Raw genomic sequence first — 17812 nt, forward strand, 5'->3', positions numbered from 1 at the left:
TCCCCAGACAGTGAGTACACTGTCCATTAAAGCCCATCTTTGCTACCTGTTAATGGGCCCAGGTGACAGTTGTTCTGGGGAACAGATGACCTTTTATAGCATTGCAGGATTGTCCACTGCTCATTTCTTCGTGCCCACTGGGTGAACACAAAATGATCTGCACTTCGGAGGCTGGTTTCATTTCCTGCTTGCCTGCAACAATTTGAAAACGTTGATGGACTTTGGAGAGCTTTACCCAGACATTTGGTTTTAATGAATGCATGTAAAACTACTTTCAGTTTGCCAGCTGTGGTCAAAAATCAGCAAGAAGTTGAAGCACAGTGTTAATGACATTTTGTTGTTTATTTTTGCAACAACAAGATTTTCAGGAGAAAACAAAACACTTTCTCAGTGGAAATAATTAAAACCATTAAAATTACTGCATTTCCTGTGTGACTGACATATTCCATGTGGGAGAAAATGTTTCCCAGCAACAACAACAAAAAAAACGTTTCAGCAGCTCAGATATTTCTTAGCAATGTACATACTTTTCCCGTAACTGGAACAGGCAAAGGGAATTTCAATTATACAACACAATTTTTAACAACTCATCACAAGAGTAAAGAGCTGTATCAGGGAGGGGTTCGAACATACTGAATCTTAAACCATGACACCGTTAAAAGCTTAACAAAACCCAATATTTATTACCAAGAGGTGGCCAACAAAACAAACAAAGCCAAAAGGGAGGAAGGAGGAGAGAAATAAGCCCCCAGCACGACCTCCCCAGTTACCCAGCTGTTGCCCATAAAGTTATCTTACCGACCTAGAATGCCCATAGTTACCCATAGCAGAAGCTGCATCCTTGGAGAGTCAGTAAGTTCACAAACTGGCAGGTGCCCCCGCCCAAAGGGAACATTGTCCTTGTTGTGAAGCTAGCTCTCCTCCAAGAAAGAGCTATTTGCTTTTTATACAATTAATTGAGTAACCACAACCTCCCAGGTGTGGCCAGCACCTCCCAGCCAGAGGCCCTCAGTCCCACCTCCTTGGTTATGTAAGTGCATCTCTTCTGCGCGCGCGTGGCTTTCCCTGCGCCTGCGTACTGTACTCAGGGGGGTCTTTTCCAAATGAGTCTGGGGGCGTCCTTCATCTTCCTCCTCCTCAATCTCTCCTTCAAGCGACCTTGGAGGACAATTAGCCAATCACAGAACACCAATTAAAAGAGTTTATAAAAGAAGCTCTCTTCAAGGACAACTTTCCCATTTATCAGTGCTTGTCTTCCCATAACTTGGCAGGGAAAGAGTAAAACTTTCACAGGTGGTGGGGCCAAACACAGACCAAAAGTATCAGCATAATTAACCCCTGATACAAGAGCAAAACCCCATTTCCACTGCACAATGATCTTAAGGGCTTCCATTTTTGGCGCATTATTTGGAAATTCCTAAAAACCGCCTTATTTCAAGCAGTGGGTGACATTACTAACTGGCTGCTCCAGGCCCAGTCCTTGCCCCGGGACCGTGCAGTGCCACCCAATTTTATTTCAGATGAATGACTTTCTTTTAAATGTAGGGAACTGCTGTTTCTACAATCTGTTTAATAAAAAGGTACATTTGAAATATCTGAAGCAAATAGGAAAGATCAGTGTGTGATCAGTGAACAGTGATCAGTGATTAGTGAACAGCCATGTTCAGCGACATTCAGCAACTATTACAAGTGGCCCTTCAGGTTACCCAGAAGATAAAAGGCATTTCCTTTTATTTGTTGGAAAGGTTACACTGTCATGAAAGTGGAAACCTGAAGTAAAAATTATTTTTTATTTTGTTTTCTCTGCTCAATTCTATTTGTATTGTATTTTCCAACCTCCAATTCTTACCTTCATTTTGATTTCAAGTTTCTGCCAAAACATAACTCTTAAAGTTGCTGACCCAGGCCACACTGTACTTCTTAAGAGTACTTTTAAAGAAGATGCTAACAGAAGACCAAAGAAAAAATATTTGTGCAGTGAATTGGGAGGGACGCTGGAGGCATTTGTGAAATGTGGTGAGCTCTGGACTGTATTTATGACCTGAATTTTTTTAAAGCCAGATAAAAATATATTGGTATAAATCAGTGGCTCTCAATGAGTAAGAACATAACAGAAGAGAATTACTTAGTAAGAAATCACATGACTCAGAATGAAAAAAACTTGTGTTCTCAGTTCTGTCATGAATTTTCTGTATGATATCACACTTTATTATCTATTTACTTACTAAGTATTATCCACTTATTGATGTATTTATTGTTTATTCAGTTGCAAAATGACACAAATGGCATAGTTTAAATATCGTGTATATGAAATTTATCTTACATTTATAAAAAGCATCTTTGCAAAGCTGAATTGCAATTCATTTGCTGCACAACAGTAATAACAATTATCTTTATAGTCATAGTTCCCCAAGGATGGATCATTTTACTTTCTTGAGATAACTCTCTGTCTTTTTCATTCGGTTCTCAGTGCCCTATGACTGGAATTTTGGCACATTTTCCCCTTCATGTGTATCAGTGAGTCAACACTAATGGTAAAGGCTATGTATGTTTTTTTAGTTTGGTACTTTTTTTTTAATAAATGGTATCTTTAATAAAAGATATTTTGTTTTGGAGTTTTTCAATTTCTTTTTTTTTTTCTCTCCTCTCCATGTCACTTTCCTTCTTTCATCCTCCCAGCCTTTCTCCTGTTATTGCATGTCAACTATCTTATGAACCTCTTCTGCAAATGGTGAACTATTAGTACTGAGAGAAAAGCTCAACAATCAATGATGAAGGCAATGTAACTTAAGCTGATATGTCAAGAAAATCCTCTCCGCAGTTTTGCTGAAAAGCTTTGTTTCTACATTTTAGAATAAATTAAATGGGAGACTTCCACTATCTTCTTTTTGAGACTCATCAAAGGTACAGAAAAATAAGACGACCTTCTTTACTCCATCTCTGATAAAAATTACCTAAGAAAACTGATTCAGAAAACCCTTCAATTCTTAATTAATTTCTACTGGCTTAAGTCCAACTTCCCCATCTCTCCACAGTCCCAAATTTGAGTTATTAGATCACTGTAAACACAAACAAATACAAATCACGACCAGATATTTCAGAAGAAATCCCCGCATCACCCTCACGGGTTTTCCAGATTATCCAGCAATTTAATACGAATATCTTCTCTTTTTTCTAGCCTAATCATGTTCCTAATAATAAAGTGTTCAGTCAGTTTTGAAAGCAAGGAATTGAGAAAATACCAGAAAAGATGATTTCTTGCCAACCACATGTGGATAACACTGACAGGGGAATCTCATGACAGTGTTGCACTCATACCCCTTACTTGTCTCCTGACCCTCTCCTGCTTTGGGCTTTTAAATCTTTTCTAGTCTTATTTCTCCTGAAACGTGTGTCCTTCTGTGCAGCCTCCCGTGGCACAGCTGAGAAGCCAGGGCTTCTACCCTTCAGACCATTTTTAAGTCATTGCCCATCCCAGCATTTGGGATTTGTTGCCTTCTGGAATATTTCTCCCTGCTTCTTGGTTCCAGAAGGACTTTCTTTCTGGGTAACCATGAGAGGGGCAGAGCAGGTGCAGTCCTGTCCTAGCCTGCCAATGCTCCAGCAACCCCCTTACCCCTGATCAGATGGACACCTTGTTCTTGGCACACAGCCCCAGCCAAGCGATTGTTTGAGCACTGTGCACAGGCAAGGCAGTAACAGGAAAAGAACAGAGAACTGAAAAGCATTGAACCACACTTCCTTTTCTTCCTTCTTATCCCGGTCATGTCTGTCCTACTGGAGTTTTTCTTGCTTGCTTGACTATTTATTTCTGGTGGGAAATGGAGGGGGTACAGGGCTGTGGAATCAGGACCCTGTGTCTGCCAGCAAGGGTTTCACAGTCACTGCATTTCACGAGATCCCTCTACAATTGGCTGGACTGCAGAACCAGCACAGGCTGTTTGCTTTCTTTTCCCCTGTTTGCTTTCATTGGATGGAACCAGCTTTTTTCCAGTTCCTTCCTTTTCTGGGTTCCCATTTAGCTCCAGTTAACACCAATAACATCAGCTCCTCAGGTTTTTGCCACAGTTTTGATAAGAGATTCTTGCACCAGCCGAGCTGTGGCTTTTCACTGTCAGCTGGCTACTGATGACACCACAGCACATCCCTCATAACTACACCATGAAAGCAACAGATCTCAGGATAAAATATTTCACATTTCCACTTACTGGGAACATTTTTCCCTGAGATCATATTACACCAATACTATGTTTTTGGCTTAGGTGTAACTGAGGGAGCAGGTTGAAGCCCAGGAACCTCCCTGGTACCTCTGCAGCACCTGCAGCTCAGCATAGCAAGGGTGCACTGCCCTCTGGACAGCCCAAACACAAGTCCCCAGAATAATGATGTCTTCCTTCATTTTCTGTATGGTCATTATGGTTTGTACTGTGTACTGGCTGCTTTACTCTCTGTGCAAGCTAGGTACATACCTCTTGAAGTTACCACAGGGGCAAAGTTAAACCATTGCTGTGTTGCAGCTGGCATTGCTACCATGAAATAAAGGCAGAACTAGAAAGGAAAAATGGATTATTTGGCTGGATTTCTGAGTAAACAAGTAGGTAAACATTTAAAAATCAGTCTAGGCTCTGGTTTCTGAGGGGAATATAGGTAGCACTGAACTCCAGGGGTAAACAGTTAAAAGAAATTCCACTGTTTGTCTAAAACACCTTTTTTTCTATTAAAAAAAATAGTGAAATTCACCTTTGTATTCGCTTAACATAATTTCATAAAATCTGTTCATTGTAAGATTTGTGAAATCAATGTAATGCAGCCTTTTCTTTTTATTACTTACTCCTGGGGGTAGTATGCTTCTTGTTCAGGGGAGAGCGCAGTTCCTGACAAGCTTTTAAATACTCCTAAAGTACATATGTGCCAGCAGATATATACAATCAGCATATTTAGTTGGAAGATGGCATTTAGGGAGTTTTTGACCAGAAAGGGCTGCAATTGCATTACATCTCTTCCATCAAAATCGGTAATACCCTGTGGCTGATGAGTGATTCAGCAGGAGGAGCGAACCTCAAAGCATCCTTCAGGGCCACATGTCTGGAAGGACAACTTTCGTCGCTGTCAAGGTGCCACAGGCACCTCTGCAGTTTTCTGACATCTCCAGGACCATAACACATAAAGGCATTTGGGAAGTGGGAACAAGCATGTACCTATGGAGTTAGCTGAGTTTCCACAGAGCTCCCACTGAGCAGAGCTGTGGGTTATATGAGGTGTGGGATGTTAGAGGAGGTCAGTTACATGCCACATTATAACAGAAGAATCTTATCACAGCTGAGTTTGATCTATGAAAATATTTCATTTCCTTCCCAGCCTAAACAGCCTCTCATTTTCTTCCAAAAACATACAAATAATTTGTTAAAAGTTAACATTACTTTTTGCACTTATGCCATGAAGAAACAACACCTCCCTGGATGTGGCAAGAAATTGTTAACAGCCTTGATAGCATCCCACACTGCCTGACAGGAGGACATCGTACATGGAAAATATGTTATACATGAGAACAGAGCTAGACTGACTCATTCAACTACATGTCAAAAGCACTGCCAAAAACCAAACTTCCCACTGGAAGCAGTGCCCCTGTGGCAACCCTGGCACTCCAGTTTCTGAAGCTGACAGTGAGGTAGCTGTCAGATGGAGCAGTTACAATGTCTTTTGTCAAATTTTTCTTATTAAGCAAACATCGATAAAGGGTGTATTATGCCTGCCCTACTTAAGGAAGAAGTTTTTAGGAATTCTCCTTTCTGGAAATACTGCAAAAGCTACCAACTTTCCACCTCTACCCTTCCCTCCCGCACTATCTGCAGGCATTAGTGTATTTAAAATGAAAATAACCAAGACAAAACAGCAAGTAATGAAAGACAGCACAAACAAGAAGCCTGCAGCACTGCCAAATTATACAACAGCGATTCCCACTGGGGATAGCTTGGACAACTTGCTTCATGAGACCAGTGGGTCTGCTGAGAGGATTTGGAGGCTCTCCCACCAGGACTAGGACAGAGCAGGGCAGGCAGCCTCTGTATGCAGCTCACTTGCACCCTCTGTAAGCTTTTCCTGCTGCTGCCATCCTGCCTCTGGCCACTGCATCTACAGAACCAATAGGGATGGAATGACTCCCAGCAGCTGCCAAAATCAAGCCTTTGACTGAATATAGCTGAGACAGTATCAGTTTTCCCACAAATAATTGTCATGGAAGAGAGGGTGGCTTGCCTTTCATTTGCTTATCATGTACGTCTTTGCCATGAAAAGTCCTGATTCCTACTGTCACAGACTGTAAAGGACTGCCAGGGTTTCTTCCTCTCCGCTATTTCTCACCATAACTTGCTCATAACTTACAAGAATGAAGCAATGCTGTGCGTGCGTGCTTGGTGCCCTAACTTTAGCTGACACAGCAAATACTTCAAACCCTCCCCTTCAGTGTGCTTTCTCTGCTAAAAACCTGTGCGTATGAACAGCAGAGAGAGGAGGAAAAGGCAGAGAGGGAGAGAGAGAGACATCTTATAAGTGAGTGGGTAAGGAATGTACACTGAGCTGTGCCTGAAAGTCTGATGCCTCCAAATATTTGTTAAAAGGCAAAACCACCACTTCCGAGAGAGGGCCCTCCCCTCGCCTGCAATAGGCTCCCCAGAATAGCAACAGCCTGTGTCACTGCAAAGGGCAAAGCCTTCTGAAATAGCAACAAAGTTGTTCACAAACCACTTTGTGGTTTGCATTTGGTTTCAGCCAGCTTCAGCAACTTGTTGCCATGAGGAAAACAACCTGCACTTTCCTGGCCGGCCGGGGAAGGATCGCTGCCGTGTGAAGTGCTCCTGCCCAAGGTGCAAAGAGGGTGGCGATGGTAGCTGGGCAGAGCACGGAGGACCTCAGCCAACAGAGCCAGACAATGAGAGCAGGGGAGGATGAGGAGAGGAGGCAGGGCAGCAGCTGCCGCCAGCTCCCAGCTGCAACAGGTAAGGCGGCAAGAGCTGAATGCCAGCTGTTGGCCAGCAGCAGCTGCTCACCTAGCTAGTGCTCGGGGCTGGGGGAGAACGGCCCCATGAAGCCAAGGGACTCTCAGGATATGCTGTCTCAGTTTCTGAAAGTGCAAGAGGGGAACATATGAGTAAGGAACAGGACTGCCAGTTTGAATTTTGAATGAAGGTTTATGTGGTACTTTCCCTAAAAGGCCTCGGTCCTCCTGCTTGTGCATGTGCTGTTTGTTGTGTAAATCCTTTTCCTTTATGAAGATCAGTCACCTGAAAAATAGGAGAACCTGTTACCATCTCAGATAACAACGGTGCTCTGGTCTTTGCATACTTGGGAGTAATTCAGCCCTTTTCACCAAAGTGAGTGGAGGGGGGCCAGGTAAATACTGCACCTGCTCATGAAGGGAGACAGTAGAAGGGAGAGGGACAGGGTCTACCTCCTGGTTTTACTTCCTTAGCATCTCAGGAAGAAACAGGGTTTCTGTGCTGATGCCCTCAAACATCAACTGTAGCATTTCTTCTGCAGAAAATTTTTTAGTCCGGAAGCTGAATTTTATAGCTGTTCATCTTTGCTGTCCTATCCAGCCCCCTTTTCTAAGCTACAGCATGGGTTTGCATCTTTAGATTCTTTCACTGATGATAAGATCAAGGGGAAAATGCCCCATAATTATGATATTTCTCACCCACAAGACAACTGTACCCAAACAGCACAACACGGTCATAAGCTGGAAATTACTGTCCCAAGCAGGTTTTGTTCACTTAGTACTGAATGAACTAACTAGCCCATGAATGTTCAGATACCATAGGCACAAATGCTTTGTTGAAGTGTAATAATGATCAGCAAGCAACATCTCCTGATACCTGGAAGCAGAGGTTAATCAAGAACAGAAAGCCAGGAGGTGTACAGAAATATTTATCATTACCTTAGGGACTGAGAGGAGCAATGCAGATGGTTGTAGGATAGCCTTATGAAAGGGAAGCATAGCAGTTACAATAAACAGCAAAGTTTCTGCAGCACAAGGGCTAAGGTTAGAAGAGTATGTACAAATTAGTCACTTGACATCACCCTGAAAAATTAAATCAGTAACCTGAGGAATTTATAATCACCTAGCTAGGAATTAAAAGAACTTGTAGAATCTCACAGGAAACTAACAAATCAAAGCCCAAATGCCATTTAATGAAGGGTCAGGCTGTTTGTTGACATAATAAAAATACATGGCAGAGCAGTAAGAGAGGACATGGTCAAGGTGGGTCTGTCCAGCATGTGCATCCCCTGTCTTTCCGTCACTGCCAGGGGCTTCTGTTCATGAAATTGAATATTATTCACAAAGTATATTCATCACGCTTATGCTGTACAATGTATACAATGCTTTCCACCATCAGAGGAATTTAGATGTGTGAAAATGTGTGATACATTAGTTTTCTTCTGCCTTCTTTTTTAGTTCAATTTACAAAATATTTGGTTTGGGTTTGCCTTTCACACTTGGGTTGTCAAATGGTTGTGATCCCACATGACCCTTACTATTTCTGGGTAAAGTTAATATTTTCTCAGATTTTCCAGCTGTTTGCAACATAGCTTTGTCCCAAAGCCACCATTTTTTTCATCCATAGGGTCTTGTTGGCCAACTGTTTTAGATCCCATGACAGATTTCTAGAGGGCCACTTAGATCAGATGTGTCCTAGCTAATAGGAGAAATGCACCTATTGAGCAGCTACTGGATCTAAAGAAAGCTCAGGCCTTGGACTAGAGAAAGAGAGTAATGTATCTCTTTATACCAGACAAGTGAATTGAGGCAGAGAAAGTGGCTGTGACAGTGCAACAGAGATCATGATAATATGAAAATAGGATAATCACCTTATGAGAAGCAAACCCACAATTTAATTATGCAGCAATGCCCAATACATGCCATAAATATTTATCCTAAAAAAAAAATGTGATCCACCTGCTATAAACTTTAGCAAAATCTTCTTTAAAGACAATGTGGGAAATTTTAAGTACTATTTCCCTGGAAAGACAAAGTTTTTGTATGTCAGACAGCACTCAGATGGAAAAGAAATATGTTGTTAAAGATAGCTTAAAAATTTCAGATACAGTTGTAAGATGTTTTAAGATCTACCATGGATAAAAGTAGATACCTTGTTCTGTGGAAAAAAGGAGATTCCATGCTGTGGATTCATATCTATGCAATGCACTCAACTCATTGTGGTTTTCTAATCTGAGCTTATTAACCAGTGGTTGAAATTAACCTCTGGTTAATGGTATTAACCAGAGCTTGATTTCACCTTCCAAATGTCTAAATAGATCAAAGAATTTTCACGGATTTAAAGAATACATATTTGACCTTCCAGAAAACTGTCCTTCCCTACCAAACTGAGGCATTTTTCACCTTAGATTAAATCAAAGTAAACAGAAGAAAGTATAATGGTGGAAGAGATTGTTGAGTCCCCTCCTATCAAAATAGATATATTTGCACAGGTTACATAAAGTAATCTCCCCTCCTCTCCAGCTCAGTAGTTTTCTTTATGCACACTGCATGATCTCTTGGGAGAAAAGAAAGAAAAACTACATCACAGAAATATCAGTGTCTGGCCTAACTTGGAGTGTACTACTGCAAAACTGAGCTGGAAAGGGCTCCCAGGCACCTTTCCCATACCTCTCCCTCACACGGGGTGAGTGAAGAGTGGTGTTTCCCAGCTCAGCTTGATTGCGGATCTTCCCTGGCACTGATCATTTATCCATAATGCCCATAAAATACATGCACAGATCAAATATTGTACCTTTGGAAGGACTTTATTTTCCCAGATATCTGACTGAAAATAAGTAAAGGGGCACACCCTTACTGCTTGGCCCCATCCAGCCTCATCAACAGTACACTATGCTATACTACAACTGCACTTGGTCTCCTTTTCAGGAACCAAGCATAAACATTTCCAGTGAATGTTCTTAAAGATAGGTTTTGTTTGCCAAGTAGTGCTGCTTTTGACTTGAATAACAGTTGTGAGAAACCACTTTGTTTACATGGGGAAACTAGAGAATAGAGTTTCGAATCACTTGTCACATACCGGCCACACACTCGTTATCCATGGAGTTTGTGGCAGACAGAAGGAGAAAATTCTCTGGAAGTCATCATTAAAATATTTTATTCCCCTGGGCTGCCCACTGCCATGTATTTTGCAGGCATCTCATAAAAATAAGAGAAATATATATATTTTAAGAAGCTTTTTTTTTAAAAAAAAAAAAAGGAATGCCTAAGAACTGCCAACAACATCATTAGAAGTGACACTTAAAAGGATTGTGAATACAGCTATGCAACGTGCTTTATCTGGAAAAGTTAAAGGAAAACATATGCTGAAGTCAGAGGCAATTTTGCCTAGAGGAAGGCCATGAAGGAAAACTGAGCAGAGATTCAGGGTTTAACTCAGCAGGCAGTTAAGAGCAGGCAAGTGTTGGGTACATCAGTTAAAACAAAACCTCATAATGATATAAGGACGTTTCTCAGCAGAATAGTGGCTGTGAGGGACAAGAGATACCGAGTTAACTGCTGAGCTTGCTGTTGCCAATGAAGAATGACAGCGTTTCCCCCTGCATCACATCAGGATCTGCTTTTCACTCAGAGGTGCTCTACTTACAGCCCTACACCATTTCTATACAACTGTGGGCGAGTGTCATTGGATACATGAAGAATGATACCAGCTGACCAAGTTAAAACAAACTAACGAAACATTAAGACATTGATCAAGTTGCTCTACTTGGAGAAGCAAGAAATATACGGGCTTGAATGCTTCCCTGTCAAATTCCCAGGTGTCCAAGCTCCACATCCAACTTGTACAGCCTCTCAGATTAAAAACAAATAATCATCTTGGTTGCTGTGATCTGAGGACCACAGGCTGAGGAGAGCACAGTCTGAATTGCAAAGAACCATGCTGATGGTTCAAATATCTCTCTTGAGATATTTGACTTGGCGCTGTCATGCAGAAACTGCAACCATACAAACATGACGCTCGCACATTTAAAGAATTAAAAGCTATGCAGGACACAGACTTCAAAGTATCAATAGGGAGCACTGTCCATGCTGCTGTGTTTCTACTGGAGAGCCTTAAACTCAGTTTTTGTCCCTCTGTTACTAAACATTTTTTCTCAATTACTTGGAAGAAGATAATAACAGATTATTTGTGGGTGATACAGGTGATGGGTGATTAATAAATGGGATATTTCACTGGTTGAATGCAATCTGGATGGTTTAGCCTGCTGACTGTGAGTGAATGTGCTATCTGGGGTTCCTCTCTGCTAACTTTAGACATCTGCATCTGAGCAAGCTGCACAGTTGCCTTTTATAGACAATAGAGAGAATAGGCATCCAGCTTAATTCAGACATCTAGAAGTGCCTATTTTTTGCAACTAGTTTAAAAAGAAATCTAGGGATGCTGCAGATCTCTCACAGTTAGGTAAGTTTAACCCATTCTATGTATTTTAATACAGACAAATGTAAAGTGATTTGCATTCCTCACTAGGATGCAAAAAGGCAGGCCCTATTTAAAGGAAAGGCAGTGCTTTGGAAAGAACCCAGTCAGTAAAGAAGTTGGTTTTCCTGTAGGATAGCCAGAAGATGAGCTCCTTTACATGGCTGTGACAATCCTTAGACAAGCAGGGAAATGTCCACCAGGAGTGGGATAATTATGTCAAATTCCTATCTGGCACTGTGCAACCACTGCAGGAGCACTGGTTCCAAATCAGAATTTACTGAAGAAGCTGATGATCTGGATAAAGTTCAGAGAACAAGGTTTTGAATACTTAAGGGATTGGTAAACTTATAAAGCCTCACAGGCTAAGTAGCTAATAAAGGAGATGTCTGTGGGATGACTCAATGACAGGCTATAACTTTGTACTTAGCAACCACAGATAAATGCAAGGAAATGGAGAATGGGATCTGATAGCTGAAAGTTGAAGTTGCAGAAATTAAGTCTAGAAATAATTTACAGTGAAAGCAATTAAGGAGACAATTTATGACATAAAGTCATTGGTTTTCAATCAGTAGCAATTTTTAAATCAAAGCTGAATATTTTAAGTCACCTAGTTCAAATAAAGTGTCTTTTAAGTGTGTCTGAAGGATTATGTTATGCTGTTCATGAGTGTCAGACTGGATGACCACAATGGTCTCTTTTCCCTTCATAATATGCAAATTGAGGCAAAATCTTATGTTAAATCTATGTGGCTCAGAGACATAAAATACAAAGATATCCAAGAAAGCACAAACACCATCACTGAACAGTAGTTCGGGCAGAGCTGTGATCAAATTAGCTGTTTCACTTCTGATACCCCAGATCATTCCTTCAGCATAACACTGTATTGTTATCAGCCCTGACTTCCAAACAGGGTTCATTGGACAGGTATATTTTCTACATCTAATAATATACAGCAAGCAAGCAAGTCAAGACTATAAAGGGGAAGGAGAAATTAGTTTTGCAATGATAAAACAAATATTGCATGTGTGCACTGGAGGATGGAGCACGTGTAGCACAAAGCATCTTAGCTGGAGTTAGAAGTACTTCTGCTGAATTACTGTTCAATGTGTGAAGTAAGGACAGCAGGACCTTGCTCTAACCCATGCACTAACCTCTATCTAAAATAAGCAAACTGATCTCAGATACTGCAGATATAAATGAAGAAAAAGCTTTAGACATGATACAGATATGGACAACACTGATATAAAAAAAGATTGTTCCATCACTGGAGCATTTTGCAAATTTGTTTCTGGTATTTTCTTCAAGATGTCCCACCTCCATCTGCCCTCCACCCTCACCTTCTGAAAGACTTTTCACAATACTCCCATTTCCCCCATGTCCTTATGGCCCATCATGACAAAACCACATTCTTCTCTCCTATCTCTTATGTATCTCTGGTTTGCAAGTCACACCAGTTCAGTAACAGAGTGAGTTGAGGTGCATTGGGTGTGCTCAGTATCTCAGGGCGGCTGCTGTTTGGCTTCTGCTTGGCTCAAAGTTAGCAGAACTAATATGTGATACTTATTTTAATAGACTTAATGGGCTTACACATCTCCTCTGATCCTGGAGGCAGCACTTATAGTCACACAGTTATACTGTGCTACTCTCCAAAATAACCCATCTGCCTGTGGAGCAGCTGCAGGGTGGGATGCTGGGCTCACACTGCTTCTGGGAAAAGCTAGGGGAGCATGAGGTGGCTTGGGGCATAACCAGGCCAGGGATCATGCCAGAAATTTAGTAGGGTATGTGGCCACATGCCAGGGTCTGGGCCTGGGCTCTGGCATTGTTTATTTTAGTAGTGCAGATGTACTGCTAGGGCTACTCTCCTCCTCTCTTTTCATGATTTGCTTTCGAAATGTAATATCCTCTTGTCAAACGGGACTGATCCTTGCCAATGTGCTCAAAAGTTACTGGCAAGGAACTCCAGGCAGTGCACATGATCAAAGAGCCCTAATGCCTTAGAAAAATAAGCTAAAAATAAACAAACTGCATGTATCATTTTCAATTAGACCATATACCACTTTCCGGCTTGGCTGGAAAGTACTTGTTCCAGGATAATTAACTAAAATACGGACCCTGTTATGCTGCAAAAGCTACCTCTCCTCAGACACATCCTACTTCTCTAACTAAGTGGAAGTCAGAAGTCAATTTACTCTTTTCCTAGTTGCGTGGCAGCCAACATCATGATGAGAGGAAAATCATGCTGGGAGAAAGAACAAGGCCAATAATAACAAACTGATATATTCCTCAAGGTTTAGGGTGCAAAAGGCTTCACAGTTAGTAGAATATGATCAGTCAAGTCTATCTTGTAACAATAAACAATGAATCACAGTTGTATAAAATGAGTTTGTTTTAAAGTGGACATTCAAAGGCATATAATCTCCATTTGGTTTACGTTTTCACCATCTGTTTCTTATTCCTGACATTATAGCTGTCATAAACTATGCAAAATATTTGATCCCGATATTCCGAAGAATTTGAGATTAGAGATGAGCAAAGCTCAGAAAGTTCATGAGTTTGTATCTCATAGATTGGTTTCCCTAGAATATCCCATATATCTGGATCAAACTGGTGCTCATTGAATAAGTCTCCATTGGCAAAATAAAAACACTTGTACCAGCAGCCTTCATAGCATCCTCAGGTGAAGCAAAGGAATTAATTAAGTGGTGAGGGAATACTTGTTACTTATTCAAGTCAAGGTTGAAGCAGTTTGGATGGGAAATTACTGCTTTCCTTGCCCATGGTACAGTAGTTGGGTGGATGAGACTTCTTCAATTCAGTACAGGAAAAACACTGAAAATATCTCAAGGCAAAAATTGCTTTCTTACCAAAAGGCTGTAATATAAATGTTGCTTTTTACAATGATATTCTGAAGCAGAAGGTTTGATTATTTAGGACCTGATCAAAACTTTATTGACTTCAGATCAGGAAGATAAGGTACCCAAAAGCATTAAAATTAAAGAGGATTTTATATAATTACTTTTTTCCCCCCCAAAATAGTTTTTTGTGTCACCACTGCTGCTGGATATGTATGGAACTTAAGTGCTTTGCCTAGAAGTTACAAATAGATTTTTTAAACCGGTATATCAAATAAAGTTATTATTAATTGTCATAATGTTACAGAAGTCACTCTTTCAAGTTTTTGTGTTTTATTCTCTTATTTCAGGTTGTGGAACATTTACCTTTCTATCTTCTGCTATTGCTGCCATAAGTGGACTTCTGATGGGTTATGAGTTGGGCCTTATCTCTGGAGCTCTTCTTCAGATAAGCAGCATATTAGCACTCTCTTGCAAAGAGCAGGAAATCATTGTAAGTTCCCTGCTTTTTGGGGCCCTATTTGCATCCCTTATTGGTGGATTTCTGATAGACAGATTTGGAAGGAGACTTGCTATTATTATTGCATCTTCTTTACTTGTGTTGGGGAGTCTGATTTTACTGCCCTATGAATCATATGAGATACTTATTGTGGGACGGATTGCCATAGGTATTTCCATATCATTATCATCAATTGCAACGTGTGTCTATATTGCTGAGATTGCCCCACAGCACAGAAGAGGCCTCCTTGTATCATTAAATGAACTCATGATTGTGATAGGCATTCTCTTTGCCTATATTTCAAATTATGCATTTGCCAGCATATCTCATGGCTGGAAGTACATGTTCGGCCTTGTGATTCCATTAGGTGCTTTGCAAGCTATTGCCATGTATTTCCTTCCTCCAAGTCCTCGGTTTCTTGTCATGAAAAATAATGATGAAGCTGCAAGAAAAGTACTGGAGAGGCTACGGGAAACGTCAGATGCTACTAAAGAACTTACTGTGATCAAGTCTTCCCTGAAAGATGAACATCAGTATAGTCTCTTGGACCTGTTTCGTTCAAAAAACAACATGAGAGCCCGAATGCTGGTAGGACTCACTCTAGTCTTTTTTGTGCAAACAACTGGGCAACCCAACATTTTATTTTATGCATCGACTGTTTTGAAGTCAGTTGGGTTCCAGAGCAATGAAGCTGCCAGCTTGGCTTCTACTGGAGTTGGAGTAGTAAAAGTTGTTAGTACAGTCCCAGCCACAGTTTTTGTGGATCAAATTGGAAGTAAAACTTTTCTGTGTATTGGCTCTTCTGTTATGGCAGTATCGTTGGTCACTATGGGCTTAGTGAACCGTAACATACATGTGAATTTCACCAATGTCTGTAGAAGACAATCTCCAGAGGATTTCTTTCTCCAGAGACCAGGAAACTTCACTTTCACCAATGGGAGTCTTAAGGACCTCTTTGCTAGCTTGACTTCAACAGAAAGATCATCATTTGATGCACGGAAAAGCCCAGATGTTGCCAGGACAGGAGAACTGAACAGGACTGCACTGCCAGGAGGCAAAAGCACAGCAGGGTCTCACATGGAAAGTGGGGAGGTTCCTGTTGTCCTGAAATGGCTCTCACTGGCCAGCCTGCTTGTTTATGTTGCTGCATTTTCCATAGGTCTTGGACCAAGTAAGTGTTTCATTTTTCTAACCCTTTGTAATGATTTACTTACATTATTAAGTGCTGGGATGACATGCCCAGCTTGGCATTACACAGTAAGTTGAGCAAAGCAGTGTTTTCTGCCAATATGCGCTGGTATTGTCACAGACCGCCCTGGTGGGCCTGGGGTGTATTTTTTAGAAAGAGGTCCTGTCCATTAAGGCCAATGACCTGATCTACCTTCCATTCTGTGAAATTAATTACTCCCTCTTCAGTCAAGTTAATAACTGCTGTGAGCTTCGTACAGCAAAATTATGGGGCCCCTGGCTATCCTTCCCCATTATGTCTATTGTGTCCTTACGTTGGGAAGATTAATATGTAGGTATTTTCTGATGCTAACTCATAAACCCAAGATAATTATAGGCTCTAGACCTCTGTATGGTATGACATCATCAAATCCATGAAATACCGACATGCCTGAGTCCAGCTGAGAATCTGTCCCCTTGACTATGTAATAGTCTTCAGATATAGGAAAGACATCCAAGGTATCATAAATCATGAGCAAATTCTAATATTATTGCCTCTACCTGTGCTGAACAACATAAGTGGAAGGACACAAAGGCATGTCACTATACAGCTAAGGTACCTCTGCACCTGCCATCACACTTGCACAGTTCCCATTCTCTTCAGAGAAGAACAGAATGTTTGTCATTCCAAGGGACTAGAAATTAAATCTCTCCATTTTCTTTTGTTTTGTTTCAATAGCACTTGCATATTATTGTTCTTTGAAGGGGTTGATTTTTTAAGCCACACTGCAAAAACCACATGCACACAGTCCATATTTATTAACAGACTTTATGTGCTTTTGCACCTTGGCTCAAACTTGCCGTGCAAACAAACTGTACTCCTGTTGTACTATCATGATAAAAAGCTTGCCACAAGGATACAACCCTACAACTGTACTAACAGCAACTTCCCTGCAGTATTTGTTTATTTAAAACATTACTCACTGGGAGAGCAGCGTGAAATAAGCATTCATTGCTGGAGCAGCAAGCTTGACTGTGTTATTGCAGCATTATTCCTTTCCTTGAAGATCATCTTAGCGCTATTCTGCTTTTGATGACATAGGTTTAAAAACAGGGGAGAAACCCTGAAAAGAAAATGTTACTTGAACTTTACTTGGGTGTTTCAAACGCACATTTAGCGACCCTTAGAGCAGGGTCACACATTCAGTCTTGGCCTCCTGTTGAAATCTGCTTTCCTGTTGACCTGGCTGTAAATGGGTTCCTAGTCACTTGAGTTGGGCTAATGTACAATTAATGAGAATGATGTCTACTTTCTTGAGGGTTACAAAAACTGATATGTGTTTGCCAGGCTGATCTGAGAAATCTTTGAGGCCAGTGCTTGTTTTTTGACCTCTTTCTTGACTTGAAAGCTCAAATGCTTTCAAACAGAAAATGGGAAGGAACAGGCACCATCTCAGCTCCAGCATGTAGAAATTGTGTATGATAAAGCCACAGTGAGGCAATTTTATCTGACAGACACATTTGCCTATCAAGTGAAGGCCAGGTCTAGGAGACATACAGGTATTTCAAATTGCAGATAAGTACTTTCAAAGCATTTCCATCCCTTTGAAAGTACATTATTCAGTTAAAATTTACAACATATAGAAAATGCAAGTGATTAAGTACCAAGAGATTGTTGGAATCTGCAAAGGCTCTATTGTGGTTAAATAATCTGGGTTGAGATGCACGGTTATAATTTGCGTGTCATATACAGCCAACAACATCTGCTGCCTGGAGCCCAAATCTCTGAATGTATTTCCAGAGCCTATCTTTCTTAT

General features: G+C 40.9%; 1 protein-coding gene across 1 annotated transcript in view; it reads left to right on the forward strand.

The window, feature by feature from the left end:
• Positions 1-6678: 6678 nt before the first annotated feature.
• The window catches only part of SLC2A12 (solute carrier family 2 member 12), a 35747-nt gene continuing 24613 nt past the window's right edge, over positions 6679-17812 (forward strand). The window contains exons 1-2 of the mRNA XM_027746622.2: positions 6679-6995; positions 14680-15999. Of these exons, the coding sequence (XP_027602423.1) occupies positions 6881-6995; positions 14680-15999 (1435 nt within the window). The 5' untranslated portion in view covers positions 6679-6880. The remainder of the gene's footprint in view (positions 6996-14679; positions 16000-17812) is intronic.

This window comes from Pipra filicauda, unplaced genomic scaffold, assembly GCF_003945595.2.
Source record: "Pipra filicauda isolate LSUMZ 115617 unplaced genomic scaffold, ASM394559v2 scaffold23_size5868930_pilon, whole genome shotgun sequence".
NCBI classification, from domain to species: domain Eukaryota; kingdom Metazoa; phylum Chordata; class Aves; order Passeriformes; family Pipridae; genus Pipra; species Pipra filicauda.